The sequence below is a fragment of the Heptranchias perlo genome, chromosome 19, assembly GCF_035084215.1.
Source record: "Heptranchias perlo isolate sHepPer1 chromosome 19, sHepPer1.hap1, whole genome shotgun sequence".
Classification (NCBI taxonomy): Eukaryota; Metazoa; Chordata; class Chondrichthyes; order Hexanchiformes; family Hexanchidae; genus Heptranchias; species Heptranchias perlo.
The window spans coordinates 7,031,788-7,047,933 of NC_090343.1; the positions used below are offsets into that span (position 1 = coordinate 7,031,788).

The following is a 16,146-nucleotide window of genomic DNA, read 5'->3' on the forward strand; positions in this document are numbered from 1 at the left end:
CCCACGAGGGTGGTGGAGGCAGATTCAGTCATGGCTTTCAAAAGGGAATTGGATAAATACTTGAAGGGAAAAAATTTGCAGGGCTAAGGGGAAAGGGCGGGGGAGTGGGACTAGCTGGATTGCTCTTGCAGAGAGCCGGCACGGACTCGACAGGCCGAATGGCCTCCTGCCGTGCAGTGACCATTCTATGACTCTATGATTCTATAATCCTGGTTAGACCACACTTGGAGTATTGTGCACAGTTCTGTTCTCCATATTATAAAAAGGATATAGAGCCACTGGAGAAGGTGAAAAAAAATATTCACAAGGATGATACCAGAACTGAGAGGACATACTTATCAGGAAAGGCTGAACAGGCTGGGGCTCTTTTCCCTAGAAACGAGAAGGCCGAGAGGTCTTTAAGATAATGAAAGGGTTTGGTAGGGTAGACGTAGAGAAAATGTCTCCACTTGTGGGGGCCCCATAACTGGAGGCCATAAATATAAAATAGTTGCCAATAAATCCAATAGGGAATTCAGGAGAAACTTCTTTACCCAAAGAGTGGTAAAAATGTAGAACGCGTTACCACAAGGAGCAGCTGAGGCGAATAGTATAGATTGATTTAAGGGGAAGCTGGATAAACACATGAGGGAGAAGGGAATAGAAGGATATGCTGATAGGGTGAGATGAAGAGGGGGAGGGAGGAGGCTCGTGTGGAGCATAAACGCCGGCATAGGCCAGTTGGGCCGAATGGCCTGTTTCTGTGCCGTAGACTCGATGTAACTATCTTTGTAAGGTGGTGCTGTGTCACTCTATTGTGACACATCTGCCGCGAATGTGACAAGGGTGACGTATTTACAGTGAGTGTTAATGGCAAGAAACAAGGATATTCTATATATAGCCGATATTATTTCAGAAACTGACTGTTCAGATATACTGCACTCAGTGAAGCAGCAGTGATGGCAGCAGCTGGGAGGCAGGGGAATGCTAAATATAGATAGTGGCACTGGTGACTTTGGTTTCATTGTTATTTCGCAGACACTGCAGATGCAAGTGCGTTATAAGTAGAACAGTTGCTGTCAAATACGTACAACAACTTGCATTTATATCGCGCCTTTAACATAGTAAAACGTCCCAAGGCGCTTCACAGGAGCGATTATCAAACAAAAATTTGACACCGAGCCATAGAAGGAGATATTAGGACAGGTGACCAAAAGCTTGATCACAGAGGTAGGTTTTCAGGAACGTCTTAAAGGAGGTAGAGAGGTGGAGAGGCTTCGGGAGGGAATTCCAGGGCTTAGGGCCCAGGCAGCTGAAGGCACGGCCGCCAATGGTTGAGCAATGAAAATCGAGGATGCGCAAAAGGCCTGAATTGGAGGAGCGCAGGGATCTCGGAGGGTTGTAGGGCTAGAAGAGTTTACAGAGATAGGGAGGGGCGAGGCCATGGAGAGGTTTGAAAACACAAATCGAGGCATTCCCGAACTGGGAGCTAATGTAGATCAGCTCAGCGAGCACAGGGGCAATGAGTGAACAGGACTTGATGAGAATTAAGATATGGGCAACAGAGTTTTTGATGAGCTCAAGTTTGGAAGCTGGGAAGACTTTCTTGGTGTTTTCCAAATTTTAAAGGTGTTTGAGAAACCGAACCCTAATAAATTGTTTGACGTAGCATCGACCGTCTCCACCCCTGCCTCAGCTCATCTGCTGCTGAAACCCTCATCCATGCCTTTATTATCTCTAATGATGTGGAGATGCCGGTGATGGACTGGGGTTGACAATTGTAAACAATTTTACAACACCAAGTTATAGTCCAACTATTTTATTTGAAAATCACAAGCTTTCGGAGGCTTCCTCCTTCCTCAGGTTTCCACATTCACCTGACAAAGGAGGAAGCCTCCGAAAGCTTGTGATTTTCAAATAAAATAGTTGGACTATAACTTGGTGTTGTAAAATTGTTTACAATTTATTATCTCCAGACTTGACTATTCCAAAGCTGTCTAGACTGGCCTCCCATCTTCCACCCTCCATAAACTTGAGCTCATCCAAAATCTGCTGACCATATCCTAATTCGCGCCAAGTCCCGTTCAACCATCACCCCTGTGCTCGCTGACCTACATTGGATCCCAGTCCGGCAATGCCTCGATTTTAAAATTCTCATCCTTGTTTTCAAATCACTCCATGGCCTCGCCCCTCCCTATCTCTGTAACCTCCTCCAGCCCTACAACCCTCTGAGATCTCTGCGCTCCTCCAATTCAGGCCTCTTGTGCATCCACGATTTTAATCGCTCCACCATTGGCGGCCGTGCCTTCAGCTGCCTAGGTCCTAAGCTCTGGAATTCCCTCCCTAAACCTCTCCGCCTCTCTACCTCTCTCTCCTCCTTACGTGGCTCGGTGTCAAGGCTAGCTGTACTTAAAGTAGATAAGTCACCCGGTCCGGATGGGATGCATCCTAGATTGCTGAGGGAAATAAGGATGGAAATTGCGGAGGTGCTGGCCATAATCTTCCAATCACCCTTAAATATGGGGGGTGGTACCAGAGGACTAGAGAATTGCAAATGTTACACCCTTGTTCAAAAAAAGGTGTAAGGATAAATCCAGAAACTACAGGCCAGTCAGTTTAACCTTGGTGGTGGGGAAACTTTTAAAAACGATAATCCAGGACAAAGTTAATAGTCACCTGGGCAAGTGTGGATTAATTAAGGAAAGCCAGCACGGATTTGTTAAAGGCAAATCGTGTTTAACTAACTTGATTGAGTTTTTTGATGAGGTAACAGAGAGGGTCGATGAGGGCAATGCGGTTGATGTTGTGTATATGGACTTCCAAAAGGCGTTTGATAAAGTGCCACATAATAGGCTTGTCACCAAATTTGAAGCCCATGGAATAAAAGAGACAGTGGCAGCATGGATACGAGATTGGCTTAGTGACAGGAAACAGAGAGTAGTGGTGAACGGTTGTTTTTCTGTCTGGAGGGAGGTGTACAGTGGTGTTCCCCAGAGGTCGGTACTAGGACCACTGCTTTTCTTGATATATATTAATGACTTGGACTTGGGTGTACAGGGCACAATTTCAAAATTTGCAAATGACACAAAATTTGGAAGTGTAGTAAACAGTGAGGAGGACAGTGTTGGACTTCAAGAGGACATAGGCAGGCTGGTGGAATGGGCGGACACGTGGCAGATGAAATTTAATGCAGAAAATTTAATGTGAAGTGATTTTGGTAGGATGAACGAGGAGAGGCAATATAAACTAAAGGGTACAATTCTAAAAGGGGTGCAGGAGCAGAGAGATCTGGGGGTATATGTGCATAAATCGTTGATGGTGGCAGGGCAGGTCGAGAAAGTGGTTAAAAAAGCATACGGGATCCTGGGCTTTATAATTAGAGGCATGGGGCACAGAAGCAAGGAGGTTATGGTGAACCTTTATAAAACACTGGTTCAGCCACAACTGGAGTATTGTGTCCAGTTCTGGGCACCGCACTTTAGGAAGGATGTGAAGGCCTTAGAGAGGGTGCAGAAGAGATTTACTAGAATGATTCCAGGGATGAGGGACTTCAGTTACGTGGATAGACTGGAGATCTGAGGTTGTTCTCCTTAGAGCAGATAAGGTTAAAAAGAGATTTGATAGAGGTGTTCAAAATCATGAAGGGTCTGGACAGAGTGGAAACTGTTCCCATTGGCGGAATGGTCAAGAACCAGAGGACATAGATCTACAGTGATTGACAAAAGAACCAAAGGCAACATGAGGGAAAACTTTTTTACGCAGCGAGTGGTTAGGATCTGGAATGCACTGCCCGAGGGGGTGGTGGAGGCAGATTCAATCATGGCTTTCAAAAAGGAACTGGATAAGTACTTGAAAGGAAAATATTTGCAGGGCTAAGGGGATAGGGTGGGGGAGTGGGACTAGCTGGATTGCTCTTGCAGAGAGCCGGCACAGACTCGATGGGCCGTATGGCTTCCTTCCGTGCTGTAACCTTTCTATGGTTCTCTAACGCTCCTCCCAATACTACGTTAAAGGCGCTATACAAATGCAAGTTGTTATTGTTGTTGTTGATGTGCTAAGCTCAAAGTCCATAACCAATGGTATGGACTCGAGCTCAAAGCAGAGAATGGAATTAGTTAAATTGGACAGTTTCACAAGGAGGGCATTGAATGTGTGGAACAGGCTGCCCAGCGAGGTGCAAAAATGAGACAAATTCAAGAGGGAGCTAGCTGCATTTTTTTTTGGTTAAAGAAACAATTGGGGCATGTAAGAGATATAAAGATGGAGTATGATTTTCTTCAATGGAAATAAAAATGGGGAGGGATGTAAAACGGGCTGCCGACTCGCTAATCGTCCGTCTTACACTGTCGCACGAAGTCATGATCTACCCCTTCCTGTCAACCTTTTAAATGACAGATTCCTAAGTCCCCATTTATAATGGAAACTGCCTATGTAAACTTGTCATTCTGTAATTGCACCCTCTGCACCAATTACCCCCTCGAACCCCACTTGTCCCCTGAAGACTACACCACAAGATATCGACTAGTATTACATAATATTTAAATATAATTCCAGTTTTTAAAACTAAACCTATTGCTTCAATTTGTGCTTGTAGTATATCCTGCAAGTGTACATTAACCCACGATGCTGACTAAGGGATATAAAATACACCAATAAGTCAAACTCTGAATATTATTGACATTCTATCTTTCACAAAGTGGTTCCTGCCAATATCAACAAGAGTATTGACTCACTCAGTGCACAATGTTACATGAGTGGGCCATTTGGGCCTTTCAACCAAGCTGATGTGGAATAATTTGTTCAGCCAAACTATTATTATTACCTCACAGTTATCGATGAAAATAAAAACCCTTTAAATCCTTTGAGCCATGGGATTGTGCCTCTCATTCACACACTGCTGGGAAATGGGTTCATGGGGACAGGATAATAAAAACCAGAATAGGTCGCTGCTGGATATTGGCTGCAGATGCTGTTGGAAAGTGAGAGCTGGACATGTTTCTTTCTAGGGTCTCCACTACGATCTTGTATTGCGTCTCCATTACAATCAGTGCTCCTCTTGTACTGGGTCTCCATTACAATCAGTGCCCCTCTTGTACTGGGTCTCCATTACAATCAGTGCGCCTCTTGTACTGGGTCTCCATTACAATCAGTGCTCCACTTGTATTGGGTCTCTATTACAATCAGTGCTCCTCTTGTATTGGGTCTCCGTTACAATCAGTGCTCCTCTTGTATTGGGTCTCCGTTACAATCAGTGCCCCTCTTATATTGGGTCTCCGTTACAATCAGTGCCCCTCTTGTACTGGGTCTCCATTACAATCAGTGCTCCTCTTGTACTGGGTCTCCATTACAATCAGTGCTCCTCTTGTACTGGGTCTCCATTACAATCAGTGCTCCTCTTGTACTAGGTCTCCGTTACAATCAGTGCCCCTCTTGTACTGGGTCTCCATTACAATCAGTGCCCCTCTTGTACTGGGTCTCCATTACAATCAGTGCTCCTCTTGTACTGGGTCTCCATTACAATCAGTGCTCCTCTCGTATTGAGTCTCCATTACAATCAGTGCTCCTCTTGTATTGGGTCTCCATTACAATCAGTGCTCCTTTTGTACCGCATCTGCATCATAGCCATGTTCAGTTTTATCCATAGGGCAGTGAAAGTTGCTCGGTGTCGATATGTTTTGCTGTTCAGCGATGAGCAAACTGTGCTGCGCCAACTTCACTTTTCGTTGCTCTCAAGACAACAAATTACTTGCAATTATATAGCATCTCAACACACCATCAAAACATCTCAAAGTGCTTCATACAGTGAACTACTTATTGAAGTGCAGAGACTAATGTTACGTAGGAAACCTGCAGCCATTCTGCAACAGGAACCTCCCACAAACAGCAATGAGATGAATGACCAATTAATTGTTTTTTTGGTAGCCTCAGTTTAATGGTTTATCCTGGTACAAGGAGAAAATTTGCTACTCGGCATACAAATGGGTACAAGTACAAAAGATCTGCAATTTTTGACTGCGGGGACGCAAGACTCAAAGTATGGGGCATACGGTGTCTGGCAGATCGAAAGGTACATCTGCATAGGAAGGTGGCTCAGTGGCATAGCCTATACTGCCACACAGTGGTGGGATTAAGGAGTACAACCAATACCCCATCTCAGCAAGATCATGAATAGTCTTGTATTCCCTTGAGCATAGAAGATTAAGGAAGATGTTTTAGATGATTAAAGGAATTGATAGGGTAGATAGAGAGAAACTATTTCCTCTGGTGGGGGAGTCCAGAATAAGGGGGCACAACCTTAAAATTAGAGCCAGGCCGTTCAGGGGTGATGTCAGGAAGCACTTCTTCACACAAAGGGCAGTGGAAATTTGGAACTCTCTCCCCCAAAAAGCTGTAGAGGCTGGGGGTCAATTGAAAATGTCAAAACTGAGATTGATGGATTTTTGTTAGGCGAGGGTATTAAGGGTTACAGAACCAAGGCGGGTAGATGGAATTAAGATACAGATCAGCCATAATGTCATTGAATGGCGGAACAGGCTCGAGGGGCTGAATGGCCTACTCCTGTTCCTATGAAAAGGGAAAGTACCCTACAGGAAGAGGAGGATAGTAAAAAAAAGTCTCACCTCAGTCACTTCAAATGGGGCAACGAGCAGGAAGAAGGCAGCACAGCGAGAAGGTGGGTCATTTTTAAAATAATTTTAGAAAGTGAAGTAATTTTATTCCTTCTCCCCCAGCTCCTGACTCATTGCCGCACTGCACATCAGCAGCTGCTGTCTGGTACCTCACCTACGGTGGCCAGCCTTCGCGCCTGCGCCTAGGTAAGAGATTGTTGGCAGGCTGCACAACCATGGGGTGCATCACACTCCAGCCCAATTGTATCCTCACCCGACATCCAAACACATTCACTTTTCAGCAGAGGATTAACAGACAGCAATGATGACCTTGGCCATTATTCCATCCTTCATAGCCTCATCTGAAGCCATCTAATGCAGCGTGGGCTGAGGACTGAAGCTAAGTATTTAGACTGAGAGACCCGGTATTGCACAGGTCAGCGCGTGCACCTGAAGATTTAAACACAGATTAACACATTTGGTCTCTCAGAACTAAAAGCCATTTAGTGCAAAGTTGTAGCATTTTAACAGATTAGGAAACGCTCCTTCATATATTTCCCAACATTTTTTCTTTTAATTGACATTATCATTCTCAAATATAGTAAGACAAAAGTTTACAGAACAAAGCGGCTGCAACTTTAAATCAGAATAAAAAGACAGTAAAATTTACAAACTTTTTTTTGTTGTTCCACAAACATACACATCTAAAATTGACCATTTCGTATAATATATGCACAAAAAAAAAACTGAAGGCTTCGATCTAGGTTCCAGAACTCATCAGAGCCTGCTGTGATGATATTTATTTTTAAAACTCAAGTTTGAATTTTTAAATTAGAAAGTCAAAATATTAACGTCACTTTCCACCTCAGTGCTTTCATGAAAAGGACTCAGTAACACAGGCTTTGCATTAGTGATTAGGTGTGTTTAATTGACTGCAGGATAGTGAAGTCTCATTGATTTGGATGAATGGACTTTAATTCAGTCTCTTCTCACCTCCTCCCCAAAAAAAATTCATCTATACAGCAGTGAGCTTGGACTCACACTCACACAATAACACTTTCAAGACATACAGACAGCACAGTACTTCCAGGTTTCAGACAGCGGATAAGAAGAATGAGTCACTACTGACATTTTAAGGAAGTCAACACATTGAAATGATAGCAAAACACTTGTGCCTTTGGCATTGGCAGTCTGCAATATCAAAGCATCTTTCCCTGGTTATTTTAAGCCCCAACCCCCCCACCACCCACCCCCACACACACACTGTTGTAGAATGCATGCACCTCCGTGCTCACTGCGCTGTGCTTCCCCCTTTAAAGGGTCTTTGGCTGCGCTCGACAGAAGCCCGACAGTTAGCCCCAGGCTCCAACCTGATCCAAGCGGAGATCTGCATAAAACCGCTGCAGGCTAGTGAGATGCCATCCTGGAGCTGAGCTCCACTTCACTCGGCAGCTGAGATGCTCGGTTGGCATATGCCAGTCACCGAAACCTCTCCTCGCCCGCCCCCACCCCCGCCAAAAAAACAGGCCTCAGCTCCAGTCAACACATTCAAAAAAAAAGGCTGCCCATGAGAAAGTACTTGGTGGTCCGAGTGGCTATATAATCTTCTTGGCACACTCTAGCCGTGGTTTGACCAGATCTACAATGAAAGACTTTTGAAGCTGGAATGCTTTTCCTTCTGTACCACCACCGACCCCCCGCCCCGGTGCCATTTTATCACCTTCCCCTCCATTTTTTTGTCCAAGCTTCTATCAATGTCATTGAATCTTTGAAGGTGGCAGGACAAGTTGATATGACTCTTAAAAAAAAGCATACAGGATCCTGGGCTTTATAAATAAATTGTAAACAATTTTACAACACCAAGTTATAGTCCAACGATTTTATTTTTAATCCCACAAGCTTTCGGGGGCTTTCCCCTTCCTCAGGCAGTGAGGAAGGGGAAAGCACACTGCCTGAGGAATGGGAAAGCCCCCGAAAGCTTGTGGGATTAAAAATAAAATCGTTGGACTATAAGTTGGTGTTGTAAAATTGTTTACAATTGTTAACCCCAGTCCATCACCGGCATCTCCACATCATTTATAAATAAAGGCATGGAGTACAAAAGCCAGGAAGTTTCGGTAAATCTTTAAAAATCACTGGTTCTGCCGCAGCGGGAGCCTTGTGTTCAATTCTGGGCACCAGACTTTAGGAAGGATGTCAAGGCCTTGGACAGGGGGCGGAGGAGATTTACCAGAATGGTACGAGGGATAAAGGACTTCAATTATGTGGAAAGACTGGAGAAGCTTAGAGCAGAGAAGGGGAGATTTAATGGAGGTGTTCAAAATTAGGAGGGGTTTTGATAAGAGTTGATAGGGAGAAACTGTTTCCGCTGGCAGGAGGGTCAGTAACCAGAGGACACAGATTTAAGATAATTGGCAAAAGATCCAGAGGGGAGATGAGGAGAACTTTTTACACAGCGAGTTGTGACCTGGAATGCGCTGCCTGAAAGGGCGGTCGGGAAGCAGATTCAATAGTAACTTTCAACGGGGAATTGGATAAATACTTGAAAAGAAAAAATTTGCAAGGCTACAGAGAAAGAGCAGGAGAGTGGGACCATTTGGATAGCTCTTTCAAAGAGCCTGCACAGACACGATGGGCCGAATGGCCTCCTTCTGTGCTGTATGATTCTATGCCATTTTTTGAGCCAGATACCAGGAGATGTGAGTCACTTTGCTCCTGCTCAACAACTCTCCTCCTCCCTCACCCCTCCCCAGGCTGAGATCAGGAACTCTGGACTCCCTCAAGTCGGTGCCGAATCCTTACCCCCTCAGGTCCTGTTTTGTTTCGTCGCCAAGGCTAGTCCAAGCCTCAAGGCTCACAGTGCAGGATGCCACCGCGATTGAAATAAATGTTGGCGGTTGCTTGAAGTAAAGCTTTGGGTTTCAAAAGCATGGAGGAGGAAGGAAGAGTTAAGGAGTTCCGATTTTGAGAACCGAAACAAAAAATAAATAAGCTCGTGATACAATCGTGCACAAAAGTCTCGACTTAAACACTGTGAAGATACAAGAAGGGGCGAAGAGGCTGTAGGACTGCCTATCTGCACTCTGAGGTCACAAAATGGGGAAAAGTTAAGAGCAGCGATATTACTAACAATAAAATAGAAAAGAGAAGAAAGTTGAAGGCCGAAGGTGAGAGAGGGATCATCTATCGGACGACCAGCATTTTATTAACCTTGTGTTTACTCCAGGACTGCACCAGGGAGCATGCCCAGAATGGGAGCGACACACCTTGCTGCTCTTAGTTCAGGGTTGCTTAATTCAAATTATCTGGTCACTCACATTTTTTAAGCACCAAATTTGTTGTTGTTGGTTACATTGTTTAATTCAAATTATTGGATTTTTTTTTTAAGCACAATCTTTGAAATATCAGGAATATAAACTGCCTTCGAGTCTCGGACTCGAGTTCAGCTCAATCATCAAAGCAGACCAGCTGCCTTAGGTGACCACTGAACAAGGCAACTCATTCAAACTGAAATCATTTCACACTCTTGCTCTCCACACTCTGGCCCATCCCCACTTGCATCACGCCAGCCAACAAAACCTAAAGGAGAACGCGAATCTTGCTCACATCTGCGAGCGCCAATGCGAAAGTCTGATTCCAACCCCATTCGCTCATCACTTACCCATTTCAAAAGTCACTTTGCGTTCCCTCTGAAGCGGAGAGGGAAAGGGGTGAAAGCATTCACTCAATCCAGTTCAGTAAACCCGAGGGGTTTAACCAGGGAAACTCAGTACATTCTTGAAAACAGATTTTGCTTTTGCTATTATTTTTGATAAATTGCGGACATCATCCTGTGCAGATTTGACAAAAGAGGTACTATCCCCTTAAAAGTGTAGGAGATTACATTTTCCCGCATCATCAATCCATTTTGGAATCAAATTAGTGTCTGGGTTTTAAAAAAATGGAATATTTTAAACACTGTTACATAGCTACTGGGTAAACAGTTGGTGCATCCTCAACAGCACATAGGAAATGGATTTCCAAAACTCGGGGGCGGGCGGGGGGGGGGGGGAATTCTATAAAAAGAATGTTTCGTGATTTGAAACCTTAACCCCATCATTCCTGCAACGCGACCGATGCAAGCCGAGAGTCCTCAATTCTGGAACTACGTGGTCAATGCTGCCGATCACAGCTGGGAAAAGTGATAAGGCGACTCTCGTTAGGTGCATGAGCACGCAAGGTGTTCCAGGATGAGTTTCAAAAGGTGCACGTGTAGAACACCAAAGCACTCAGTGTTACAGCGATTCCTTCGTTCGTCTGAAGGATGGTCACAACTCCGAGAGGGCTGAATGGCCTACTCCTGTTCCCATGTTCCTCGGGCTCTCATCACCCTCTGGCACCTCATCCCAAGTGACCAATCTTCAGGTGCCAAATTAAGACTGCGAGCGTTGGCAGGCTATTCTACACCACCTTGAATTTAAATAGCGCCTTTAAAGGCCAACGGTGCTATTCCTTCATGGAGTGTACATCACTGCAAAGTGCAATCTCTGAGTACGGACTGGGAGCAGGAACCCTAGCTGCAATGAAAACCTGTGGGAGGACTTTTTTGTGAAGATAGCCTGCAGTCTTTGGCTGTATAATGCACAGGTCAGAGGAATGTTACAGGGTACAGAAAGCAAGCAGGAGAGTGGGCTCGTGTAGAGAGAGACACTGGCACACTCAGCCAGCCCAGACCCTTTAATTCTTGATGGCGTAGTAAGCATTTTTCCAATATTTTGAAAATAATATATAACACTATCCAGTTCATTCAATACTGCCAGTGAAAGTCTACTTTTTAATGTCCCATGTACAGCACCATAAATGTGCTCTGAACCCTCACAAACCGTGAGATTCCATTATGCCATATATTAAATAAATACTAGGGGTAAATCCCAATTCGCCAATGTGGTTAAAAGTGTACGTTTGCAGACCATCCTCATCCAATCAGTTGCTGAAACAATTTTCTGTCACGAGATGTTGCTAATAATACTATGTTGATCAGACCAGTGGTTAGTGGGTAGCCAATGCCAGCAGACTATTTGACTATGGAAGACATCACAAGATGCCCGAGGGAGGGAGGCCAAGCCGATCGCGTTCTCACTCGATGTCCGCAGGTGCACTGTGTAGCAGTGGTCGCTGGGAAGTAAACAGGAGCGGATACCCCGGCTACAGAGGGCACTGAAACCAATCCTAGTCCCCAACCGAGATCATAGTCCTCTACCGAGATCAACAAATGCAGCACAGACCCGGGATCGAAACTAGGGGCCTCAGGACAGGTGGGGTATTGACCCATCTTGCACAAGAAGGAACCACGATCATTTTGGTAGCAGCGGGTTATCTAAACAGTTTATCTAAACACAAAAGTGTAACAGGCTGGGGCTCTTTTCTCTAGAAAAGAGAAGGCTGATGACCTGATAGAGGTCTTTAAGATTATGAAGGGTTTGATAGGGTAGACATGGAGCAGATGTTTCTACTTGTGGGGGAGACCAAAACTAGAGGTCATAAATATAAGACAGTCACTAATAAATTCAATAGAGAATTCAGGAGAAACTTCTAAACCTAGAATGTGCAACTCGCTATCAGAAGGAGCAGCTGAGGCGAAAAGTATAGATGCCTTTAAGGGGAAGCTAGATAAAATTCTCTCCATGAGGGAGAAAGGAATAGAAGGTTATGCTGATAGGGTGAGATGAAGGCGGGGGTGAGAGGAGGCGAGCGTGGAGCATAAACGCCGGCATAGACCAGTTGGGCCGAGTGGCCTGTTTCTGTGCTGCAAATTTTATGGTGATTCTATGTAATTAAACAACGCAGGTCAGGCAATGCTGATCGGTCACAGGTGATGTCCAGTGAACCAGCAGATACCACATAGCAGTACTCCAGGGTCACCCAGACACACAGGCAAGAATTCAGACATACCCTTCCCGGCAATACCGTGTGAATTTTTTTTTTTGAAAAGCTTAGAACCTTGTGACGTTTCCTGACATCAGCAGCTCCCAACCAAAAACGTTTGGTCGGAATGAAATATTAATGGGGGCTTGACAAAATTTCTCACGTCAAGAATTTCCAAATTTATGCTGATCAAAAATGAATAACTTTTAATTTTGAACTGGGATACCCATTTGTTGTTTTAAAAAGAAAATACAGAGCAGGTTATTAATTTATCGATGAATTTCAACTAGCCGTGTTCAAAGCCAATTGCCTGAGAAAGCTCCACCGCGATAACTAGATTAGCAACCAATTCAAGAAAACCTCTGTGGTAAAATAAAAAGGAAAATGATAGGTGCTGAAAATCTTGATAATAAAATTTGCTAGAAACACTTAGTCAGCAACTGAAAGAGGAAGATAGGTTGATGTTTGGATGCATTCTGATGGTGGGTTCCACCCAAAACAGAAAATGCTGGAAAAGCTCAGCAAGTGAGGCAGCATCGGTTCTGATGAAAGGTCATCGACCTGAAACGTTCACTCTGTTTCCTTCCCCACAGACGCTGCCTCACTTGCTGAGCTTCTCCAGCATTTTCTGTTTTTATATCTTAATCTTCAATCTGCTGCCAATTTTCAGCATTTTGCATTTATAAAATATTGCGTCTCCCTACGTGTGGCGTGTGATGGAATTGAAGAGCCAGTGGCTAAGAATGTGGAAGGACCACCTCAAAGAGAGCAGCCATATTGGCTGAACAGAAGCTCGCACAGCAGAAAGGGGTACTATTGACATCTAGTGGCCAAAACTGGTACCTTCGCACTATTTTATGAAGAACGGCACTTCCGTTTGGTAGCATCATTAGCAAAGGTGATGACGATTGCTTTAATTTCGTTTCAAGCTGCAAGTAGTACTCAGCCCTCAGAGGGTTAACGTGACGAGATTGCCAGTCCTGAGATGCTAAGATGTAAAGGTGTCGGCCGTGGTTCAGTGGGTAGCTCTCTCTCTCTCTCGCCTCTGAGTCAGAAGGCCGTGGGTTCAAGTCCCACTCCAGAGATTTGAGCACAAAATCTGGGCTGAGACTGCAGTGCAATTCTGAGGGAGTGCCGCACTGTTGAAGGCGTCGTCTTTCGGATGAGGCGTTAAAACGAGGCCCCGGTCTGGCCTCTCAGGAGGATGCAAAGGATCCCGTGGCATTATTTTGCAGAAGACCAGGGGAGTTCGCTCTGCTGTCTGGGTCAATATTCATCCCTCAATCAACATCACTAAAAAACAGATGATCTGGTCATTATCACATTGCCGTTTGTGGGATCTTGCTGTGCGCAAATTGGCTGCCGCGTTTCCTGCATTACAACAGGGACTACACTTCAAAAGTATTTCATTGGCTGTGAAGTGCTTTGGGATGTCCTGAGGTCACGAAAGGCGCTGTATAAATGCAAGTTCTATCCATCCAAACCGTCCGAAAGTGCTTGGCCAAAGCAAATCACTGGGGTGTTGTTACTTTTACTGATGGCTGTAAAACCTGGAGGACCAAAATGGGGCGGAGTGGGGGGGTTAATAAAACCCATCTCTGGAGCGGCGTTCTTACGTGATGTTTGTCACGGAGAATATTGAGGACAGGCCAAGCAACCAATCGTTCAAGAATACAGTCCGAGAGGAGAGACTGTGGGGGGGGGGGGGAACAGGAAAGATTTTTTTTTGGGTCAGAAAGCCCTCCTCTCCTACAGGGATTCCCTACTTTTAATTCCATTCCGTGTCTTAGATTCAGCAGTCATGTCCATTGTGCAAGGCCAGGTTTTCTTTAGCTGTGGGGAGGGGGGGGGGGCGGGGGGAAGAGGCTGGTGGAAAAAGGGGGAGAGAAGTTTGCTTCTGAAGCTCTGAAATACAGCAGTTTTATCAAGCGTCGCAAAGCAAGGAATCTGGGGTCTCCTCTGTGTTTTTATTAAATATATAGCTGAAGGTTTTCTGGAGCGAGGGGGTGGCTTCTGGAAAAAATATTTTAGAAAAATAGTTTTTTTTTTAAAAAATAAAACAAAAATAACGTTCGTTCCTGGTGGCGGGATTTTACCGCCACATAACAATAAGGAAGACTCCTGAGGTCAGAGGGGCAAATTGCCGTAACGGTCCACTGCGAGCTTTTTTTTTGTGGTGTGTGTGTGCGTGTTTGTGTTTGTGTTTGTTGTGTGCGTGTGTGCGTGTTTGTGTTTGTTGTGTGTGTGTGTGTGCGCGCGCCCGCTCTGGAGAGTAACGTTCCTTCGCAGAGCCTTGATCGTGAAGCCGAGCTCGAAACATCGCCTTGGTGGGGAGAACTCTCCCCCCCAACCCCCGCCCCCCCCCCCCCCCCACCCCCGGAGTCTCAGAAGTTCTGTTGCCGGCGTTTCTTGGCGTCGATGGCGTCCAGGATCGGCTGCCTCTTGGCCTGATAGCGCTGGCGGATCTCTTCAATCTCCTGCTCCATTGTGGGGTCGAGTGAGGCGAGTCTCCGCTGCAGCTCTTCTACGCTCCAACTCTTCAGCTGCAAATTACAACAGAGAAAAAAAACACAAGTTTTATTTTATTTTATTGCCGTTGCCACTGAATCGAAATATAGATGAACATAAATGAGAGCTGATCTAATTGAGGTGTTTAAGATGATTAAATGATTTAATAGGATAGATAGAGAGAAACTATTTCCTCTGGTGGGGGTGAGTGTAGAACAAGGGACCGTTCATGTGTGATGTGAGAAAGCACTTCTTTATACAAAGGGTATTGGATATTATCGAATCATAGAATGATACAGCACAGGAGGCCATTCAGCCCATTGTGCCTGTGCTGGCTCTTTGAAAAAGCTATTCAGTTAGTCCCACTCCCCTGCTCTTTCCCCAGAGCCCTGCATATTTTTCCCCTTCAAGTATTTATCCAATTGCCTTTTGAAAATCATTATTGAATCTGGAACTCTCTTCCCCCAAAAAGCCGTTGGGGCTGGGGGTCAATTGAAAATTTCAAAACTGAGATTGATAGATTTTTGTTAGGCGAGGGTATTAAGGGTTACGGAACCAAAGCGGGTTGATGGGGTTAAGGTACAGATCAGCCATGATCTAATTGAACGGCGGGACAGGCTTGAGGGGCTGAATGGCCTACTCCTGTACCTATGTTCCTAAATATGAGATAGTCACTAATAAATCTAATAAGGAATTTAGGAGAAACTTCTTTACCCAGAGAGTGGTTAGAATGTGGAACTCGCTACTACAAGGAGCAGTTGAGGCGCAGAGTATAGATGCATTTAAGGGGAAACTAGATAAATACATGAGGGAGAAAGGAATGGAAGGAGTTAGGTGAAGAGGGGTGGGAGGAGGCTTGTGTGGAGCATAAACACCGGCATAGACCAGTTGGGCCGAGTGGCCTGTTTCTGTGCTGCAAATTCTATGTAATATTTAAAATGTTGCATCTCCCACTTCTCTTTTTTCCCCATGAGAAAGCAGCATTGCATTTTTTGGGGGTTCCTTTTTACCCTAGATATTGTTGGTTTCCATGTTTCATATTGTTGGTGAACCCTATCTCTCTCTGTCCCAGAGAGTGTTTCCACTTGCCCAGACATCTAGGTAAATTTGCAGCGTGCCCAGGTAACAAACAGAGAACCCTCTTCGG

The 16,146-nt window shown here is 45.0% G+C and overlaps 1 protein-coding gene across 1 annotated transcript in view; it reads right to left on the reverse strand.

Annotated features, from left to right (window-relative positions):
* Positions 1 to 7,139: 7,139 nt before the first annotated feature.
* Positions 7,140 to 16,146, reverse strand: part of LOC137335116 (serine/threonine-protein kinase 3/4) — a 135,525-nt gene continuing 126,518 nt past the window's right edge. The window contains exon 11 of the mRNA XM_068000239.1: positions 7,140 to 15,034. Coding sequence (XP_067856340.1) covers positions 14,876 to 15,034 — 159 coding nt within the window. The 3' untranslated portion in view covers positions 7,140 to 14,875. The remainder of the gene's footprint in view (positions 15,035 to 16,146) is intronic.